General features: G+C 37.3%; 1 protein-coding gene across 5 annotated transcripts in view; it reads right to left on the bottom strand.

The window, feature by feature from the left end:
• Window positions 1-24,065, bottom strand: part of LOC139988417 (uncharacterized) — a 288,130-nt gene that overhangs the window by 102,756 nt on the left and 161,309 nt on the right. For all 5 annotated transcript variants that reach the window (XR_011800107.1, XM_072005836.1, XM_072005835.1 and 2 more), the window contains exon 3: window positions 1,808-1,952. Coding sequence is in view for 4 of the 5 variants with exons in the window: in XM_072005836.1 (XP_071861937.1) it covers window positions 1,808-1,952 (145 nt within the window). In the remaining variant the exon portion in view is untranslated. The remainder of the gene's footprint in view (window positions 1-1,807; window positions 1,953-24,065) is intronic.

The raw sequence follows: 24,065 nt of genomic DNA, 5'->3' as shown, positions 1-24,065 counted from the left end.
ATATTGTGGATAAATGGGTACAGGTAGTGTAACGATATTAAATTTAAAGAAACGTCTCGGAGACTGTAACGTGAAGTACTCTTGAACTTCAAGAAACAGTGCGGGGCATTTTATATCTTGCTTGCTATTTCTCACATTTCTTACATTTCCCATTCAGTTTAATAATCAAACGTGAAGATTATCGCCATATCGCTACTAATGAAAGACATTATATAGATTTTCAAGAACATCTTTTTAGCAAACGACACGGCAAACGAAGTCGACAATATCCCGTTATTATCGAAGGAATGGAGAGTATTTTATAACGTGTTTCTTCTTTCTTCGTTCGTACTTCGCTTTTTCGCTTAATCACGGTGCATTAAGCACTTCATTAAGTCGAACCAACTGAAGTAGAACACACTCGAAAAAAGCTGTCACGGAGAAGAAAGAGAGAAACGGTCGTTTAATTTCCTTTCAGAAAGTCATTCGAAACGAAAGCTTCGTGGTTCATTTCGTTCTTTAATCAGACATCTTTCCCTCGGTTCGGCTTGAATTCGCAAGACATTATTATTTCTTCTCTGCGTAATTTCTTTTGTTCGCTGTAAATGACAAAAATTGAGACGTAATACTTGTAACTACAGATAAATAGACTTTAATAAGGAGCCCAGGAATTTTTAATGAGCAGATCTCGTCATGAAGGGTTTGTTCCATAATTTCTCATTTCATCTCTCTTCCTATAGGATTTTAATACGAATTTGGCTTGGAATAAACCGGTAAAATAAAATAGTCAAAACGGACACCATGGCTTCAAACTGATATTTTTATTCAACAGATAATTTTATAGCGATAACTTCAAGCATGAAATCACGTAAACCATTATTTATAAATGACGGAAGGAAACGTCCATTAACGCAACATTTTATTTCTGATTCTTCCTGGTCCATTTACATCGCTAAATTCCATTAAATCTACACTGCAATCGTGAACAAGAATTTCAAGAATTTAGTTCGTATCTTTTTCGTTTTTATTTCTTCATCGATGTAGAACCGGCAGTTTTACGAAATTCAAAAGATAGAAGTATCTCGTGCTATTTTAATAAACTACTTTTCCCTTCTAAAACTTCTTGTTATGCCTCCAATTTATTATCCTAATACATTTCTTGTACTTTGGAAAGACGATAACTTGCTTCATTTACGTTTCCTTGATAATGTTGCGTCCGTGCAATTTTTACACGTTGCTGTTAGTCAACGATAACGGCACAGCTGGAAAAATCTAAATTTTAGGGAAGAGGCTTCCGAAATTTTACAAAGAAATCTCCGCGAGTCATTTCAACGACATTGTACGGCTGACCTAGTACGAGACACACTACTCGCGAAAGCGCTACGAACTTTTCCGCTTGTAGCGTCACGAAACAACCGAAGATAAGCCGGTGTTGTTATAAAACATTGGTTGACAGAGTAAAAAGTAACAACTCTGCTTTCTCACGCAAAACTGATTTAAAGCCCAACGACTGAAATTACTGAAATAGAAAAATAACGTGGACGTCTAAATTAATAAAAGCAAAGTTGAAATTTGTTGAATCGTGGCACTCAGTCAATGCCAAGCAGCCACGAGATTTTCATTACGCTCTGTTAAATAAAACAATTCCGTGACGTTTAAAACGTAACTAACGCGTCGTCGCGCGTCTACCATTTCCACGATAACGCGTGAAACGACGAAAACTGCGAGCGAAGAAAACTTTTGCGCGCGTATCAGATAACGCGGAGGCAAGACAGGCGCCCGAGACACAAAAGAACGAAGGAATTATCACATGGAGAAATGTACTCACTTGGATCCTTGACGGCGGTGATAACGAGACGGAAGCCGTTCGTGGGGGAGCCCCACGAGTCGGTGACGTATTTCAGTGTCACGAAGTTCGTGCGCGTATAAATCGCGCCCACGGACTCCATCGTGTTCTGGCAGGACAGGTCTGCCTGGAAAACAAAAGAAACGCCAGCCGTTGAATGCGACGGTCTTCGCACACTTGCATACACAGAAATACGTTCAAAGAAGAACAACGTTCTCGTTTCACGCTTGTTAGAACGCTATTGGACGTGTCGCGACGACCAACGTGACAAACCGGCTCGAAGCTGTCGCATTTGAGCGATTCGTGTAAACTGTCGACAATCATCAGGTTGCCACGAGTCAAGAGAGCAATTGTTTTCGTTCGTTGAAATGCTAACGGAAGTATTTGAATACAGTGACTGTAAAAATGACGCACACCTTTATTATTCAATGACGCGTTTTTCTTTTATCAGCTTTTGTATCTCATATTCATAGAATATCAAAGTAAATGAACGTGCGAAATTTCGCAAAGCCAAGCTCATTGACTTCGCTTTCTCTAAATTTCTTAATTTCATTGTCTACGTTTATAGCCGTGTAACGCGGTTAATACGTTACGCGCTATGTGAATTCGCGTTATAGGAAATCGTGCTGTGTAGGAATTTTTCTATTATAACGCGCATAATTTAAGGTAACACGTTTAAGATGATTGCTGCCACGCAAACTTTTATTTTCTATGTTTTATCAAGTAGAACAGTGTTTCAAAAATAAACGGCATATGTACGAAGTTGATTAGAAAAAAGACATTATTAATGTATGCAGAAAATCTTTTATTTTGTTGGAATTTAATAAAAATATAATTATACAAATTTATGTATTACGTGTTTTGAGATTTTTTAAATAGAAAAATACTTTACAATCTCGATTGTTAGTCATCCAAAATCCGAGTCGTCCAAAATCACATCCCAACGTCTTCGTTTTGACCGAAGCAAATATTCATTTTCAATTTTTCGATCAGTTTCGCAGTTTCGACCAGTTTACAGACTCAATCTTTCCAATGAATCTATTATCTCGCTTTATTGCGTGTGTTTCACGCGTTGTACGAAGAATCGCGTTATATGAGAACAGCAGTTGCAATATCTTTGGCGCGTTATACGGAAGTCTTTCTGTAATACACTTGACGTTTGATTTTCAAGAAACAGGCGATTTAACTTCGAGATGAGTTTACTCGCCACAAGGAAATGGCAGAAATAACAGTACGTTCCAAGGTAAATTTAAGCAAAACAGCGTTTGTGTGAAATGAATTTTAAAATCACTTTCCTGCAAGAAGCAGAAAATACGACTTACAATGTTCTTCCCCGTAGTGAGTTTCCATGTACATTTTTCACCCTCGCCAATAAGACACAGAAGATTAAATAAAAAAAAAAAAAAAAAAAAAAAACAGTCGTAAATGAATTTATCGCAAACATGTTTAAAAATGATTTATATATCCGCGACCTCGATAAAAACCTGTTTAAACCCGTGCCATTCGACGAATCGGAAAAAAGGATCTCGCGGCGAAATAAAGCCGCAATTAATCCGACGAACAATCTCGTGAGCGTTCAACGCACTCGATCCGATACGAGAAAGCAAACCCCATGGGATGGCGAGACCGCGCAACGCACCGCTTGCACGAACCAATTCCCGAGTTAATTAATTAACTCGGACGAAGAATTATCCTGGCACGGTGATCTCGTTTGTTTGCCTCAAGACATAATCCGTCCAACACTTGTTGCGTCTTACGACTTAACGAGGAAACGCGGAAACAGCCGGTGCGCAACACAGGATAGCAGGAAAAAAAAAGACCTTACACAGCGGAATATTCGGTATCCGAATCGATGGAGAGAGACACGACAGTTCTCTCAGGAGTGAGAATTTTCGGATGGTAGAACGCGATAGTAGGTCGCGACTTTTTACGCGAATTCATATTTTTGAGAGCACAATTAACAACGTAGAAGCTCGGTGAAAAATTGTTTTACCCGCTGAGTATTGCAAAAAGCACTATACTTCGAATATCGTAATATATTTCTTCGCGTTATGTGCATTCTGTGCAATTTCGCACTTTCAAACTTCGTATAAATGCATAGAATTCCGCGATCTACTTGCAGCGTATTATTATTTATATAAAAAAAAAAAAAAAAAATAAAAATAAAAGAACATAAGAACGTCGATTTTATTTCGTCGCAGACACGACGAACACGTGTTTTTAATAATCGCACAGGAAAAGATATATACAGAGCGATCGTAATATTAAATAAAATTTTTCTGCGCGCAGAGTCCTTTTTTATTTTACAATCCTTCGCCCCAAAGAGTTGTCCCTTGGAGACTATTTTAAAGGAAATGAAAGAAATTTTTATTTCCTTATTTTTATTATACGACGATATATTTTTCCTAATCTCGCTAGTTTCATGCCTCGCCGTCCGTGCAATGGAAAATTCTTAATGCAAATTCTAAAATTAATTTTAGGGATTAATATCTATTTAATATTCCACAAGTTATAATAATACCTATTTGGCATTCAATGGAACCATCGTTCTAACAATAAAATTAGTGATCACCGTGCTAACAATTCGCTTTTGATACGTTCTTTCTATGGCTTCGTTATCGTGAAATATCGTTTTGTCCATCGTACGATAACTGTCTTCTTTCTGGTCCAATTAGCGCGACGAACGGGTGCTCGAACGTGCGTCAGATAATCCATATTTAATTATCTCTGGTGCTAGCTCGTTTCGAGACACGGGAATAAACACTTCCTCGCGTCCACCAAACCAAAATAATTAAAATTCACGCGCATATATGTATGCGTTGAAATTCTCACGATGTTCCCGCACTGTTCCTGCGCTGTTGATGCATCGGCTTAAACGTAACGAATTTTCACGGCTAAAATGACTTTAATTGGAAATATTATTACGCGATCGAATTATGAAGATCCACGTTCCGCTCATTCAAATTTCGCAGAGTGAATTTTGCTTTCGTTTTATTCGGCTTATCAAGAGTAGAAGTAAGTTGAAATACAGGGTAATTTCGAAATATATATTCGATCGTCCTGGCGTATTCCTACTGGATAGTAATCTAAAAGCAATAGTCGCAAACGATGGCAGCATTGTTGACAAGACGCTGATATCTTGACTGGAAAATATTACAGTTTTCTGTATAACAAATTTTTTAGATTCTCATATTTTGTTCCTTTCGCTACGACAAATTTCTCTTTGAAAAATCTGTTTCCAGTAAACTTTTGATGCAAACGTAGCCTCTACTCGATGCAGCATATATTACTATCATATTATCGCGATTATTATCAAATGAAAGATCCGTTTAGAAAGAGTCAAGTATCAAATTTAAAATAAATTACTGCGCTTCTTATTCAATACGAACACCGCAGCTAAATTAGCCGACAAATCTCCGCTAATTCTGACGAATGGATTCATCAGCAAAAATCGGGCCACGTACTACGTTCCACGCAGCGTTCTGTACATCGCGTAGGCGCGTCAAGAGCGAAAAATCACGTGTTATAGAGCCGCGTCAATGGTGCCAAATTTCCGGACACGAGGAAAAATTAACCGTACTTCGTACAGTGGAAAATTGCGACTCTGCTCTCTCGCAGTCGATCGTCAATAATGATCCTTTTATTATTGGCAATGGCAATGGCGTCATGCATGCATTCTATACTTTGGCCGTTGCTGGCTACCATCGTTCGCTGTTAACGTGGAAAGCAATAAAAATATTGCCGCGAGTATTCCAGCGCGAAATTGCCGCGAAAAACGGGCTTGTTGTACCACGCGTTGCATCGAGACTTTTACGAGTTGCACTGTAACCCAGACAGTCGGGATTTTCTATGGGATTGCTGCTATGGATGGCTCGTACGTTCGGAATATTCTTTTTTTCGTTTCGTTTTTCCTTTTGCTCTTTTCTTTTTTTTTTTACTCCCCTTTTTTAACTTTTCAGATACGACGTTAAAATACAGTTGTTGAGATAACTGAAAGATCTGCGTAAATACTACGAAGTATGAGAGGAATTATCTATTGAAGTTTCTAATCTGAGAGCCTTTTACAATTAGGTCGATCCGATAGTTCTGTTTGCTTCCTAACGAATGGAAAATTTAAATATATACAAAGCTACTAGGTATGAGCAACAAATTATGTCTAAAAAATTGCATCGTTTTACCAAGTTGATACAATTATTTATTGTTATATTACATACTACTATTTAGACATAGAAAGATTATAATAACTATTGACAATAATAACCTATACATGTTTATACCAGAGCCCTCGTCTTATTAAAAAATCTGTATGCGTTTAACAGCGTTAAAACCATCATTTTCGTAAATCTAATATGTCAACTTTTTGACAATAAACGAATTTTAGCAAAAGGAATATACCGTCAAACAAATCATCGAGAGCTTATCCCACATATCTTTGCATGCTAAAATATCCATTTAAAACGACAGCTCTCCAAATACTCAATTAGTAATAGCAAATCATAATATACATCGTATATTTTATTTAGGTTTTTTAAATTCCGCGACACTTATAAACGTAAATATGCAAATATAAATTCGCCAACTAAAGTAGAAATTTGCAGGGAAGAAGTTGAAAGGCGAGTGTTGCGATTCGAAAAAGATTAACAGCAGTTATTTTATATTGCGTTCACTGTAGGAATAATCGTAAAACGAAAATCACGGATATACAGAAACAAGCGTAAGCTTATCGGTTCGCTATCTTGCAACATATTCTTCTACCACATCCGCACGCTTTATAAGAGCACAGAGTTATTGTCGTTGGCCAGTAAGCTCGTATTTTCCTCCGGTTAGTACAGCCATTCGTAGGTATAAACCATCCTTAAAGACATTATGCAGCTATTTCCGCGTCGGTATTTAATATTGAATCTATGAGCGATTACTTTGCGCGCGAGTTTCTCAGCGAAGCGTGGCAGCGAGGCATAAATTTAATCTTAAAACGAAAGTTACGGTATCATTCATGAATAATTCCAGCGGCTACGATGAATGTTCGCGAAGCGGCAAGCCGAGAATCGTGCAAACCGGCTAAATGTTCCACGCGGCATCGTAAAACTTTTAGCAAATCGTCCACGACTGATTTTTTCGTTTTTCTTTCTTCCACCCTTTCTCCCATTCAGCTATTCTTTTTCTTTTTTTCTTTTTTTTTTTTTATTGCGCTGTAAACAGCAGAAAGCGTTTACAACGTACACTACCGGTAACTTTGAAACTGACCGCGCGAAACATAAATCGGAAGTGGTAATTGGAGGAAAGGAAAAAATGTTTGTGTAACGAATGTTTGTCTCTTTATTTACGATACCGTTGTTCACTCGAGTGGCTTTCCCGCGTGAAATTTTTACGACCACTCGCTTGCAGAGTGAAATTTTCCTTTTTTATTCGAAGCAGTAAGAATTTGCAAACTTCAGACATGGAACACGATAAATCACGTCTACTATTCTTTGCAACCGAGTCAATTAATATTGTCAGAGTTGGAGAATACGATACGTATACTTTTATTATCTCATAGGGTGTTAATTTTATGAAAATAAATTATCTACAAATTTTTATCAGACACATTAAGAAATTACTATAAAAAAGTTGAATGTTAGAATGATGAAAATTTTGGAAAAGAATGTTTCAATGGAGCATACTTTGGATGATAATGTGAACGATAGATATATTAAATAAAGAAAATAAATTTCTTCTAGCAAAGTAGAGAAATCAACTGCAAACCTTCTTTTATTCGGACGACAAAATGTAATTCAAAAGAATAGAAAGTAGCCCTTTACCATTTCATTTCATGCTATATTTCTTGGTATAGAAACGTTACTTAAAAACAAGTACACTACGTTTCTGTAAGAGACAAGTGTTTTAAAATTAGCCTTCTCTTTGTAAATGCTTCTTCCACGTCGAAATAATTTACATTTAGATTAAGAATCAAAGAAGAATTCAAATTAGATAGAATTCCACTCCTTCAAAGCGAAGATACGAGCCTGATAAAAAGAAAATACTTTCAACTCCTTTCCTTTTTACGGCTATTTCACTATAGAATGTGTTTCGTATGCTGAACACTTTCCACTAAAATTAACATACTCCTCCGCTTAAAATAGTCCCATGCAATACGCGTGTACTCACATTCCTGTAATCTACTTCATTTTCAAGATATTAAATTCTACTTCTTTTTCTCAAGCTATTAAAACAAACGCAATACAGAATATCTAATCCAAAAAAAAAAAAACTGTGTAGAAGTTTTAATTTCACTTTATCGCAAATAACACGAGTTCCACCGAGAGATTCAATTTTTTTCAAGATTTTAATCTAAAATTGCTGCGTAAATCATAAAATAAAAAACAAAGAAAAAATGCAGATATGTCAACGTTTAACGAGGCATATACAATATATGTACGAGATAGGCGAATAAATGTGATAAACAGTATCTCTGTAAGCCTGGCAATGTCGTAACAAAATTGCTCCGATTAGGATCAATTCGCCAACGTGAAACGCAAAGGTGGCCTGGCGAGAGAGTTTCTAATATTATTAGATTTATTCGTTCTTTCGCGAGGTAGCTTCGTCACCATCCCCGGCAGCAGTTACTAATTACTAAAGTAATTAACGCTCGCTATCTCTGATTCAGAGTGGCTGAGACCTACGATATTACCAGAACTATCGTGAGCTTCCAGCGAAACGGATTTTGCTAGAGATTTCGCGCTGATCTTATAAAATTCTCTCGCAGGAGAACTGACTCAGGCAAATATCAAGCAGTACTATAAATAATACGATGATACGTGTATATATGAAACGGAAATAAATAATTGTATCCGTCGTTAATTTAGCGACGTACGTATTGTTTTTCCAATTCTCTACGATCTTTCATCATCTTTCCGCTTTTCTTTTACGAAACTGCTATCATGCTGACAGACTTGTATCATTTTAACTTACTAAGGATCAGTTTTTATTTCTTTCTCATCGTATTTTATTTATTTCTCCTGATATAACTATCGTCGAGCCATGAAATTGATACAAAATGGAATCACAACAGCCACGTAACACAGTCGTCGCCTTCTTTTCTGTTGCAATAAATTTTGTCGCGCTCTGCTCCATCGTCTCGGAAACAACCGTTTGAAGCGACAGTTTGAGAGATACGGTCGCGTCTTTGGTTGACAGCGGCCGAATTTTCACTCGATACTCGTATCATCGCCACGAAAGTGTCCATATTTCCTTCGCTGTAAAGCACGGTAGAAGCTCGAGTCGAATTTCAGGTTCATATATTCTCGCCTCAAGTGCGCCAACTTACGCGCCGAATCCAGAGGTTGAATCGTCGATGCCAGATAGAACGCGGCTTTTTCACGCGAAACACCGGAAACTGATACCCCAACGCCGATACCGCTTCACAAGTCGCTAACTGCGAAATTCAGCCACTAAATCTTGACCGACGATTAGTAAAAAAGTGGTTGGAAGAGTAATTCTCTGTTATCGCTTTCGATTAGTCACGAACAATTGCTCGCAGAATTCTCGTTTCCCTCGCGATCACGTATATTTAAAACGAGACTCTCCCACGAACGTATTTCGTTACGTAATCGGAATTGATTCTCACCAATTTCAGTCACTTGGTTCATTAAATAAGTAGAAAAAGGGGGAAAAAGGTTTCTCCCAGTTCTACGTGGACGAAATAGCGAGCAACAGCTAATATAAATAGGAAATATTTTAAATGACATACGATTTCGACGTTTCTCCCCTACATACAATGCTCTTAAGAAAAAAAAGACATGCAGGTAACGTTTTACTTCAGATAATGTAGGTAAGTACCATTTGTACATTTGTACATATGCAATTTACACTTCGTATATCTCAGCTTATCGATATATATGACGATTGAAAAATAACCTGTACGTTTCGTTCACGTTTATCAATATCCATCGCGACGAAAATTAACCAAGTAGCAGGAACATCTACCGGCGAATTAGTATTTTAATGCTTTCTTCTGGCTATTTCGATAATGCTTATCGACGCGGTTCTATAAATTGTTCGCACCAAATGCTGCCAAAATCGATAAGCTTAATTTGATCATCGTAACCACGTTATTATCGTTATGGAGGAAGAGAAGGAGAAGGAAGGTTCATATCGTCCATCTCGTTCATTAAATCTCACGAAACGACGCGAAAACAACGTGTAATGACGCCTCCGTTACGTTACAACCCGTTACAAATTGCTTGGTTCGTACGGTTGACTGTAACAAATGCGGTCGCGACAAAACTTAAAATTATTGCCGGCCGTTTTCCACGGGAAATATGCAGCCAGCGACTGCACGTATCTCGAATTTATCGCTTTCAATCCTGAAGGTTTTATTCTGTTTCGAACATTGCGGAATCCTGTTGTTGGTGGTCGACCGCGCGCGTGCCGATCCTCTCGGAAGCGATTTAACACCGATTCCCCGGCAAACGTACCACGAATGAACAGAAAATATGTTTCAATTTTTCGCAAAGTCTGGCGAAAAGTCGATTTTAATTGCCATAAGGTTTTACGTGCGATTAGTTTCAGAATTTCATGTTGCGTACGTACGCTGAAAAGAGAAAGAAGTTTTATTCGTTAGTGGCGTGCGATGAAAATGAACAAGGAGGGGATCTGTAAATCTTTCATTTTCGTGCAAAGGTCTATAGTTGTGGCTAACTTGAAGTTGGCCTCCTGTGTATGTGTATGTATGCAATTAACTGGAAATGATATACAACCCTTAGCATACCGACAATCAACTTTACAAAGTAAGTTCTTTAAAAAATGTTTCTTGGAATCCTTCGTATTTTTCATCACGAAGTTCTTACGAAAAGTGTTTATTCGTCGTATAAATTTTACCATTACCGTATCTTCTTTCTTTTGTGACTTACATAAACGATAGGAATAGGTAATAAATAAGAATCAAAGTGAAGCCAATTTCTCCTTTACAAATCGACTAAAATATCTGGATACTTGAGAATAGCACTATTTTTAATTATGTTTAATAAACATAAATTACATCCTTCTTGTTGAATATCTACATTTTCCTATTTAAACTTGACGAAGTTTGAATTTTTCACAGCTGTGAATGAAATTTTATCTGGAATTTTCAGTTTGTAAATTTATACGTAATACGTTTTATACATTTGCCATTCATAACATTATAACGACTTCGTATATGCGCTTGTATTTTAAACAAATTTGTACGCCTTCGTTTCGACGCAGAACCGAGAGAACCGAGAAAAAGGAAAAAGTGAATTAAACGAGCTTGCATACTAAGAATATCAAGCAATCTCAAACTGTGACTACGTTCAAGGAGCATGAGCAAACTTCATATGGCTTGTAACTTAAGTTACAAAGTAATGGCATCATGGTTCTGATCTGTTTAAGTAACTTTTGCGCCTCTACGAGCCTCGCTTGTTTGCAGATCACTACACGCGAACTCGTTTAACTTTTTTTTCCTCTCCTACCTTCGAGATAAAACGTAGAACTTAATTAACTTGAAAGCATCAAAACTTCGTTGTGGCAACGACAAGATTTGTCACTTCAATTTCGTAGTCTAAATAAAGACATCGAAGAGGTCTAAAACGTTTCGTCCTGTGATTATTTTAAATGATCCGATAATAATTGTCCTCCATTTAAACTAAGATTAATCGTTTCTCCGTAAGCAGGGAAACAAAATAAAATATTCTTTCAACGAAATAAATTATTTATTTATCGATACAACGGACGGATATCTTTTCCAAATTTACAATCGATAGGCTGCGAATTTTTATGGAGAATCTCAAGATGCAAAAACATATAGAATACACATAACAGACGAAAATACGCGAAATATTCAAAGTGCGATATTCCATTCGACGTTTAACGGACAACGAACTATTCTTTCAATTAGCTCTTATAAAAAAAAAAAAAAAAAAAAAAAACGCAGAAGTTTCCGAAACAACTGTCACGTTTGCATACAATATTTAACGCGGTAGGACTTCAAGGATCTAACGATTCTCTATCTAAGGATAATCGACGGAAGTTACACGGATTCGCTGTGCAAGCAGTTTCAATCAGGTGCGGAACAACCGTGACGATTAAACGCGGCTTGCAGCTGTTGCTGGTGCGAGTGGAGGGGGGGGGGGTACTCGACTCAATTTGCAATTACGTTATTGCAAAGGGATCGTCGTACGTCGCGAATTCCCGCCAAAGCCACGCTGCATCCGATCTAAACGGTCTATTTGCAGGGCACAAACTGTACATTCCGGCGTATTAAGGCTACGTGCATTGATGGCCGGTGGTTTAATAATGTGGCCGCAATTGGACCGCATGTCACTGCGCCGCCACCTGCCAACTTCGATGACAAGCGTCATCGATCATGCGACGCGAAGCGGTAAGCACCGCGCATTCGCGCTCTTACGAACACATTCCTCTCGAAAGCCCAGGGAAACTTTGGAAATCGACGGCTGACGAGTGCCCTTCATCGCCAATGTTCATTCTCGCAAGTTGTTCGAATTGCCGGTGCAAGGATTTATTATCGCTCGTTCGAGAGCTGATTTTTTTAGAATAACAACTTGTGGATCGTTAGGAAGTGAAAGTTGCGAGCAACGGTGAGTTTATTGGGGTTCTAACCCTTTGCAGTCCTATGTCGAGTGCGACTCGACATCAGTTTTTATCTCAGGAGCTCCTTTGTCGAGTCCTACTCGACATTCTTTCAGTCCCACCTTTTTTTGTGAAACTTACGAAAGAAAACCAGGATTGCATCGTGGAAATTGTTTCAAGATATATCATACGCTTGAAAATTACAAAATACAATAGTGTGAATAAAACTGGTATTTGAGTGAATTTGTTTCTTCCTTTATTTATTTAAATTCTCTTATTTCTTAGTTAAAGCAAATTTCGAATAAAACGCTTAAAATCGTTCGGAGCTGCTGGTAACGAAATTGAAATAAAATTCCGAGTGCAAAGGGTTAAGGTGATTATTGGCGGATAATTCGCAATTCGAATGTCTAAGGGCAGAAATTTTCGTACATTTTGAGAAGCAATCAGTAAAAAATCTGAAGGCAATGAACTTTTGAAACGATGAAATGTACCTATCGTTGGTTAGAATTATTGACACGAGTGTCGGTTTTGAAATTCACGGATGACGGAAAGTATAAAAAGAAGATTGCAAAATGGTAATTTGTATTACCATGGGAAATAAAATATTGCCACGATGATGAATTGTTTTAACGATAAATTTTCGTACGACCGTAAAATCCCGATTGGGAAGAAGTTGAACTTTCGTACAATTGTATTCCCTACGAGCGTAGAATTTCCGTGGAATTGTAGATTTCTGGATTGATAAATTGGAATATCTACTGAAGCAAAATTTCGGGAGAACGTATTCAATTTTTAAACTGACACTCCGTATACGGCGTGACTACAGAATTTTGGAGAAGATGATGAATTTCCAGAGTAACGAAAAGTATATATATATATCTCTGTGAAAGTTCCAGTTTTCATGGAATAACAAATTTATGAAAGATGACAAAATTGTAGGAGAATGACAAATTTTTACCCTAATCGAATTCTTGCGAATACCAAAACAAAACAAATACGTTTTTAAATCGACGAGTTATACGCGTTAAAAATTTTGTGCGAATAACAAATTTACCAAATAACAATTGCAATTAATAATTAATTATGTGAAATAAATTCTTGAGAAATATAAAGGATGCATGAGAATATTTACTATTAGTGATAATAGTATTTATCACAATAATACGAACAATAGAATTGTATAATAAGAAATACAGAATTAATTTCCCATCAAGATTTATATACGTTTTAACATCTTTCGGCTAATTGTGTTTATTTTCTTTTTGAAATATATCATTCCAGCGCAATATTCTTCATCATACAATGTTTTGTGTATAGTTTCGATCGATATTTCTTTATAAAATATCATTATCTCCTACGCGTACTGTGATTACGATCCTCCTACGCACGCGTTTCGCATTCAATCATGTTTTTATATACCGTAATCAATTTCTATTTCTTCATACACGCAATATACGTTATACATCGTCATACGTTTTTATTACGAGAGCTAAACGTTTTTATTACAAGTTGGTAAACTTTACCAACGATAAATGAAAATCGAGTACTCGATATGGTGAACGATATAGAAGAGAATTACACGATTAAAGCAAACATAAGACTATTAAAATCTGTTCGATTTCCAATATCCCTATATCGTTTAAAATGTTACATCAAATTTTATACCACGAATGAAGTAACATTTAAAACTCAAGATAGTAGGTGAAATACGGAGAGATGACCAGATCGAGATGGAAGAAAGCGACGAGAACTGCCTTATTTCTAATATTTTCATATCCTTTTGTTTGAAACTCATTGAGAACTCAATATAGCGAGCGAAGTAACAGGAGAATTACTAGATTAAAATAAACATGAGACGGTAAAAATCTACTCGATTTCCAATATCCAGTAAGCCGATTAAACTGTTCGTTCTAGATTCTCCGATCGATTGCACGTTCAAACATAGACGGCGCCCGCATGCCGAAATTTTTTCAATATTCCCACCATCTGTAGTTCTAACGCGGTTCGTCACTTAACGACGAACTTCGAGGATATATTCATGGCGATGAAACAATTTATGCTGTGCACGAAACACAGCGGAATATAGGCCATTTCCTAGACGTGCCTTAGATAAGAGTTTTACCGGAGAAAAGTTGAAGTCACGCCAACTCGACGGACTCGCTTAAAATTGGACATCTACCACGATGTTTGCCGCTTTATAGCCACGTTGAAACAGTTTGAGATCGGCCTGTTATCTTCTGACGCTTCCACTGCTATTAACGCTAAGCTATTCGGCTAACGAATTAAACTAACGAACATTAAATCCGTGCCAACCGCTCTAACTGTGTACATGAAACATTCAGTGAGATTGTTCTGTGTTGAAAATGAAGCAGTTATGTTTGAGGCAGCTTGAACGAGTTCCTACCACTTTTAATAGGTTAATGCTAGACCCGTTGATTGGGTGTGGTCATTTCGACCGTTCCTGTTTTCTCTTTGTCGTTGTTTTGGTATCATTAACGTTAGGACTTTGATGCTCGATGATTCTTCACGTTTCTGTTGCAATATTACACATACATAGTTTTACTTACGCTGTCGCTTAACAGTATCTGGACATTTGATTATTTCTGAGAGTATTTGATAGTATTCTTGCATCCATCATCTATCATCCGCATATTTTAATATCGAAGTTACACAACCTTTTACAAACGACTAAAGAACAATTTCATAGTAAAATGTATAATATTCCTGAGATGGCAATGTTCTTTATTTGACGAACAAAGAGCCGAACTAATCGTTGGACTGCGATTACGCAGGTCTCTTCCTTTCATTGTCGTGTTATGTGCTACTCTATAAGCCCACAGAAGGTATATGCAATCCAGTGTTTTCGTATCTAAAAGAATGCAACCTAATGGTTTAAGGAAATTATAAATAATTGTATCACCAAGCTTGTAACAAATTTTGCAAAATAATATCCTTTGGACGTTAAAATTACGTACGATAAGAATAAAAATATAAAATGCATAATACTTTAACACGATAAAGATACAAAAGTCGAGTTAACTATAAATCTCGGAAAATTACGAGAGAAAATGTAGACTGCAGAACTTAAAATGTAAAACCTTTAATATCGAAAAAGATTGCAGTCACAGACTATGTATGAAGTTTGCTGCTAATATAATTCATTAGAGGAATATTGTAATAATCTAGCATCGATCCTTCCGCGACAAAGTCTTTCAACGCGAAAGATAACAGCTTTCGTCGTAATTAAAAATAAACAGGCCGGAGGATGTCCGTGTTTTTCGTACAGATTAGATGCCGCATACGCAAGAAAGTCGGATGTCGCGAACCCTTTTAACCGCTTTCAAGCATCCTTTGACTACCTTTCCGTGGTTTAATCTGCCGTACGAAGATCTTTCGAGTATTTCGCGAGCAAATTAAATTTTCCGTATTCGCCAGCGCTTCTCTATAGCGCGTCTCTGTACGAGTGCTTTCGTCCTAAGATTAATTTTTCAAATTGAAAGCTCCCACAGCACGAAATTGCATAACGTGGCTCGCGGAATATTTTCCAGATTAATGCCACTGCTCTCGAACACTGCTTCCAATGTAAAACTTTAATTACAATTTTTCATTTGTCAAAGCAGCAAAATTTCACATATCTGTTGTTACGGTACACGTCGCTGTAATAAAATCATTTAAAAAAAAACCTATGGTTTTATCATAGGACTGGACCTTCACAGTCATTTTACTGGATTGTGCGAAGCTTCAGCTAGGATTTTAAATATCGCACAAGTTCAATACCCTCGAAGCCATTTACAGAACTAATGGAAACAGTCTTACAAGATCGAAGTAGTTTCGAATTATCTCGTTTTAACGAGTAACAGACAGATAATACGACAGTTTATTAATAATTTTCTGCGCCTTGAAACTGTACATCTTAGGTTTAATTGCTCGGTAATTTGACGGAAGCACTCTGAACGTTAATTGATTAACCGAAAGCTGGTTGTGTCTCTTCGCCCTCTTCTAAATGAATGTCAGTTTCATTTCCTGAGATAACTTCTCCCGTCAATTTCCGCCTGCCCTATTTCCTTCCAATATCTATATAAATATGAACAGATTTAAAAATATATACATAGTAAACTTTGGATCGTTAAATTTGTATTTCAACGCGCGAAATTTATTCAGGACCTTTTACGCGTATCTTGCACAAATTAAAAATTCGTTCAAGTATGAGACTTCCAGCTGATGCTATTTTTTCATGCGCGTTACTTTACCAGACGGAGCTTCGAAGATGTTAGCGCAAGTCCAAATGAAATACAAAATATTGGATTGGCAACTAAGTAATTGCGAATTTTGTAATTACCACCAAATGCCAACCCAATATGTATACGAAATAGGTACACGTAACAGCGTAAAACATAGACAAGTGAATATCACCTGCAACTAAGTGAATATCATACGAACCTCATATTTGTAAGGTGTAAAGTCACTTTTAGCTTTCATTGTTCAAACATAGACGGTTTACAGTAGGGCGGGATACGAGATTTCACTAGGATACGTTTCTAATCATTTAATGGCGAGATTTTAAGCGAAAATATCGTTTCTTTAAAATCTAACAAAATGGCAACACTTTCAGGACCACGAAACGCTCGCTAGGCTGGCGTGGAACGTCCACGTAGACCAATCGAAAATTTTCGCTCGGCAATCAGAACAACAATCTCGACGTTACGAGCAACTTTATCGCGAGTTACGGTATCGTTTCTTCCATTGCTGCCTCTGGTTTGCCGTCTAATTGCAACGTTACTCCGCCAGCAATATTCTCGATGGTCCTCAACGTGTCTGGTCGTGGAGAGTCTCGTCCATTTCACCAAAGAGAATCTCTTCTTTCTTTCCTTCCCATCGTTCAATTTTCAAAAATTCGCGAGCAATTCGTTTCTTCAGCCATGGCCACGTTTACACGATTTTTCGACAACGCTACCAGTCGGACCCATGGTGGAAATATCGATTTTCTGAAAATTCCGCATCGTCAGAGTAATCCTTCCACTCCCTTTTCAAGTCTTTCAAGTTTTCGAGTCGCGAAGCCGCCATTCAGTCTTCCGGAGTATACGAGGGAACTTTCAAATTTTATAAAAGGACGCGGAATTCGGATTTCATTCCGGTCTTCACCGTATCCCCGTCAATGGGCTTTGCTTTGCTAATAAGTAAATGCACGGTCGTAAAGTATGCAGAACTTTAATTAAAAAGAGATTTCAGCTTCTAAGTACTTTGACTCGTGCGGAGATCCTGCGGAGGAGAGAGTTTCCCACTATTTGGAACGCTGAATGTTCACGAAGAAAATGTTTGATTCCAGTTGATTTAGGTTATCCGTTGAAGATCGGTAACAGATGACTGAGAAACTGCTCCATTTTTTTCTATCATATGTTATATAAAATGTTAGTTTAATAAATAGATCGAAATATTAGGTTGTTTCTTTTGTTTTATAAGGAAATAATAGACGCATAATGTTTCATTGAATTATGCACGAACATAATAATAGAAATATAATGAAAGAAAACTACATGAAAAATAACATAAAACAGAAATTGTTGTTCATCTATTATTGTCTTATGAAACAAAAGAAACTTTTCGGACAACCTAATACTTACGAGTTTCAGCAAGAGCGAATAACGCGTTTGTGATTTTAATATCTTAAATATTTATTTAACGTGAAACGTGAAAAGATCATCACGGCGATTAGGGTGTACTATTTTTGATCTATTAGAATTACAATTATTTTCTACGTTAATACGACAATCTTTATAAATCTCATCGTAACATTGGAATGAAACTAACTTATGTATAATAAATTATATCATAAGTATCTGTATAATTAGTTACACAATACGCACTTAAATGTTTCAACACTTTATTAGCTTTTAGAAACTTACAGTAATTCTCGATTTCTTCGTTCCATTAATAAAGGAATAAATAGATGCGATCGACCTTCTGTAGTTGAAAGATTTTAAATTCGTGTCAAGGAGAACGCGATATTCAAATTAGATTTTAAAGGTCCAGGTTTTTTCTGCTTTCAAGTACGAATAATATCGAAACCTACGTAAATGCTAATCCGAACAATGATGACCTGTAAATTTCATAAGATAATTCGCGCGTAACAGGTTTTGACGAGCTGTTGTACCGACAACCGCTTGGAAAGTCAATTTGTCCTTTATGCCCGACTTCTGTCTAACGATAATTCAAATTGTACTTTTCCTTTCTAATAACGCGTCCAGCTTCGAGGACTTTTAAAAACGCAGGAAAATGTATCGTAGCTAAGCTTGCAGCTTCCATATGTGGAACATCCAAATATTTCGTACAACACATAATAGGTATGATACATTCGTAAACGACTTCTACGACTGTTTGAATACTTTCGTCAGCTACTGTACTTGTATAAATGGAGCGATTAGATAAGAAAATTCAACGTAGCTATAGATCTCGCTAATAATAAGAACCGATAGAATAGAGAGCCGCCACAAGGTGTCAATGTCTTCCAAAATGACAGTATCGCGATTCATTTGTCATACAAGTACCGCAGAAGTCATCTTCGTTAGAGCCAAAATAACTGCAGTATTTCTATAGAAGCAGTTTATGTATATGAAAAACAAAGGTCGCCAGCCATCAGCTAACCATTTGCAACTAGGCGCAATTGGTACAGTGATGTCTCCCTGGCGAATAATATTACGTTCCATCAATCTTGTTAGTGTTATTGGCACGTAACACATTGCTCAGATTGATTTCTATTTTGTGACTGAAGTGGCTAAAGGGTGCGCGAAACGTGGGAACTAAAAACGCGATCGAAACCAGAAGAACCACGAATATGTCAAACAACAAATCGCTTCTCATCTTGCGATGTTCAGAGAGCAGACGTTGCAAACAGCGACGAAAGTTAGCGTCACTTTTATTTTATTTCATTCGCCCTCTAATTACAGATGTCGAACAAAGGTGTGAAACAAAAGTCTGGAGCAAAGGCAGCGACACCCGAAGCGTGGTCGTTTCGCAGCAAGAAAGTTCGCACAAAGTGACTGTCCGCCACTAAGATTCGGGATCTTTGCGGACAAAGGCTAAGGGGTCCATGTGACCGCGCGAAAAGTCGGGCCAGGGCGAAAAGAAGCCAAGAGATTCGATACATCTCGACGGGGACGATAGGATGAACGACGTGAAAGCATAGAACGAAGGGAAATCGGGATCCAGGGATGAAGAGTCTCGAGCCAAAACTGGACCGCCTAATCTGCATTTACATAGCATCCAATGTATTCCAGGTAAATAGAATAGCACTGGAGCATCGAAGGAGGGCCCCTTCTCTCTGTTCTTTGCGCAGAAGATGGGCAAAAGAGCCTCGAGCTTACGACAATGCCGCCTTAAGCCGGCTTCGAGGAGGTTCGAAAGCAGGGTGAAGCCTGTCGGGGACGAGGATGTATTGTAGAGCGCGCGCAAACAGTGGAATCCTTCTTTCGCTGGAACGCATGTAGGTCACGTGAGATATTTCTTTAGGGAAACAGGCGTGTAGCATTAATCGATTTTTCAGCCGGAACAATACCCTGGCGATATTCGTGTCCAGCCAAATATCGATCCAACTTGGGAAACGACGCCACTGAGATAACTTTGTAGATACGGTCGAGTCAAATATAACGATACTGTAACGGTTTTAGATGATTCCCATCTTATTTCTGCTATAAATGCAGTTGAATTATGTCATAAATTAACGAATCGTATCGAATAGAAATTGAAGTACCATGAACCGTAGTGTAATTTATAGAGCGAAGACACAAAGAAACTTTAAATTGTTATTGAAGAAGAACATGCGATTGTTTGAAGTGTGTAAATTTGATTACTATCGACGATGGATTAATTGTGAAGAATATGTGCCAAAAGTTTCTAGCCAAAGTGTAATTCTATTATACTCTTGACACGAGCTTTTGTGAAAATATAAATTCATCGTACAAGTATGATATTTTGAAGCATTTATTTTTGAAACAAAATTCTCCTTCCCATTTCTCTGTATTTATGTAATTCCCACTTGGTCTATAAGTTGATTGCAAGAAAATAATCTTCTCTTTTGAAGTATGGCAGTTTCATTCTTCAGCCTCGAATGATCGGTGTCCGGGGACACATTTCTCCAATATAAGCTCCGCGATACCATATGCGCATAAGAATCGTATTATATGCTCGAAATACAGGGAGAATGCGGTTTACCACTGCTTTAGATAAAAGCGACCCGTTGCACAAGCAACGCGGAACACCATCATCGTGCTTATACGTCACCGATGAAATTATGCCAACGAGAAAACCTTGTCATCCACGTGATGATGACAGATTTAATCGATAACGAATATATCACGTGTAAAATTTTCGAGCAATTTCCGATTAAAAATAAAAGATGATTGATATCGACGTAATACGTTACAATATATTTTTAATTAAAAAACTGTGATTTGGACAAGTTGTATTTTATGCGTACGTTGAGTAATAAACAAATGGAGATGCAAAATAAAACAAAAGGTTGTAATGTTTATTTAAAAATTTGGTGAGAACGGATAAATTTAAATTATTTTTAGGATTGTATCCAAATTTATTATAAAAGGAAAGGAATCGAATAATATGTAAATGCAATTATTAATCAACATGGACCTTGGTTATCATGGTATTGATTAAATGTTTCAAGATAATTTCAATTTATAATACAATTTCGATACATCGATGATCGATATACGTATATCTACTCAAAATTTTGTGGATAAAGTTTGATCATATTGATCTCGTTAGCGCAAGTTCGAATAAATTTCCGCCTTTTCTCATATGGATTCGACAAATCTGTCGTAACGGGAATGGAGAGCGTTTTTCACGCGAGTGTTCTCGAGAGTCGAAAGCTCATCACGCGGCGTGGCAGCCGAGGAATAAAGGGAACAGGAAATAGAGAGCGATATAGATTAAAACGCGGCCGAGTCAAAACGGTCTCGGCACGGTCATCTCTTTTGTGAGACCGCGATACCGTTGAAAAGCTCTCGAAAGAAGCTTTCAGGTTTATCATAATTGCATCTCGAGACCCGATCTTCTTCGAGTCGGCGAGGTCTGCCAACTTGGCGGAAGCTTAAGCCTACGAACGCGGAGAATTAAGAGATGGCTCGTGCTATAAGATATCTCCAATGATGAATAAATACACGCATAAAAGAGATTAGGAAAAACGGATGATGAACGGGCGAGCATCATTAAACACACGAGGGATTCGCAGCTGTTGGCAATTACAAAACATGTTCCTATTGCCTGAAATTCTGAAAATATATCAAAGTCTCTATGAATAAATTGGTATAATCTCGTTTCTCATCTCTAACTTCAAATTTAGAAAATTAAATCTCGCTAACTAATTTAATATCGACTAATTTACTTACTTATCAATATTTTCTACAAAGCGCAAAATACCATTACTGTACGTGGTTAAAGCAAAAAGAAAAAGGAAAAAGAAAAATATATAAATCAGAACATTTCAGCTATGATATCTTTAGCATCAACTAACTCGATAAATTCTCCAAATACTCGAATAAACGAATTTCCTCGTGCAAGCAGCGATGCTATTAGCGAAATGTCACATACGTGAGATCATCATGTATGTAGGTAGCCATCGTAATTAATCCAAATCAATCACTCCTTTATTTATATGCAACCATCGCTGTGCTGCAGATTCGGATGATCATTTTAGCAGCGACCATCTGACTGACAGAAACGCGATTGTCTCAATAGAGGCGAGAGTTCCTTTCGCTTTATTGGCCACGAAGGTTCCCCAAGGGATATCCGGCCCGTCATTTGTATCTGCGTGGACGTTAATTCATAGCTTGAACTGACGGAAACATTGTTCCGATTGAAATGTTCATGGCAACGTTTGCTCGTTCCGTTCGATCGAGAAAGCCAACTCGTAACGCGAATCGAAACGCGTCCTAAGAAACGCGTCAGCCGAATTGATTAGTTGATGGATAGGCCGGTCCACATTTAGATCGTGCTAGCCAGAAACAGATTTGACCGAAGTTGGATAATAGAGTCCGTGCAACGAGCACCAGACTAATCCTGCTATTGTCGCGGTTAATTTATACCCGAAAGAGAACTGGATGGCAGCGTGTGCTCGCGTGTGCTCGCGTGTACACAAGCTTGTCGATCGGAAACACGCGTACTCGACGAGCTAATGCGACCACAGGCATCGGTCATTAATACATTTTCGTTGATGACGCTGATTGGCTCGTAGCGGCGAAATGTTCGTCGGTATCGATCGGTGATTAATCGCTGATTTATTTCTAGTTGATTGTTTCGTCGCACTTGAGATTTATTCCAAAAGAATAATGTTTCGAATTGCATCAATGATCGATAGAGATGAGACATTTTGAGTTATACTACGTTCAACGGTGTATAAATAAATTGATTGGTCGATTATCGTTTTTAATAATTTGTTAAGCATCAAGCGAAATAGTTTCGTCTTATAACATTAGATCTGTTATCGAATTTGAAACTCTAATATAGAATAATAATATCGACGAGTAGAAATAATTCTAGGAATAATCTGTCGCTCAATTATGTTGCCGAATATAAATCTAAATTTTAGTTAATTCGATTAGTTGTCCAATGACCTACTTTGACAAATTGTACAAATACCCGTGGAATAAAGAATTAAATATTATCTCAAATATATATTCCGTTGTTGCCACTGATTGTTAGATGTAGATGAGATTGATTGATTGTAAAATCAAATATACTTCGAAGACATTTTCCGGCTTTTGTTAAGGAATGTCCCTATTGGAATTTTATCAACCGTGTAACGATAAAAAGACCAAGAATATGAGAAGGGTGAGAAAGCAAAGAAGCACTGGAAAAGAGGAATAAGCAAATCGAATAACGCAGACGAAAAAGGTTCGAATCAGATAAGAATAAGATGTGCAAAGGTTCGACCGTGTGTTCAGGTATCTAAAAAAAAAAAAAAAGAAAAAAAATGGAAGAAAAAAGAAAAGAGGAGGAAGGAAAAAATACGAACACTACGCGGGGCAAGACTGAAATATGCATGAAGGGATAAGATACAAAAGGCAACGTTGTCGTCCCGCCTCGAAGAAGCTTCGCACATATGCGAATTGCCTTGAAAATTTGTTTCTGATATTTGAAAAGTACGAGAGTGGGACAAATTTTTGTTCCGTATAAAATTACGAATAAAAGTTACTATTTCGTTTTAGTATTCACACATCGTTGTACACAAAACAGATTTTCATAATAGTTTGAATATTGAGAACCAGAAATGCCTGATACTTCTTACACATTCGATACGTAAATGCTTATAAGAACATTTATAAAAACATTTTAAGAAACGTACCGTTTCAATGCGTTAGCAAGTACATAGAATTTTTTCCTGGTCGACGTGCATCATGTGCAGCTATTTATGAAAAAAATTTGTCATGTATCTAATAGCTGAACTGAAACTTGCAAGAAGTTAAATTGCTTGCGAAAAAAGTTTGATTAATACATAATTTAAAGTGAAACAGAATTATAACTCGACCGGAAACTTTTAGCGGCGCTCATGTCCATTATCAATATATTATAACAAAAGCAGCACATGAAATAATTTTCATATTACTTTGCATTATCCAACAAAGAAACTTGGTCTGGTTATCGT

Source organism: Bombus fervidus, chromosome 6, assembly GCF_041682495.2.
Source record: "Bombus fervidus isolate BK054 chromosome 6, iyBomFerv1, whole genome shotgun sequence".
NCBI lineage: Eukaryota > Metazoa > Arthropoda > Insecta > Hymenoptera > Apidae > Bombus > Bombus fervidus.
Note: the sequence above shows the minus strand (reverse complement) of the source record. Positions and strands in the feature narration are given on the sequence as shown.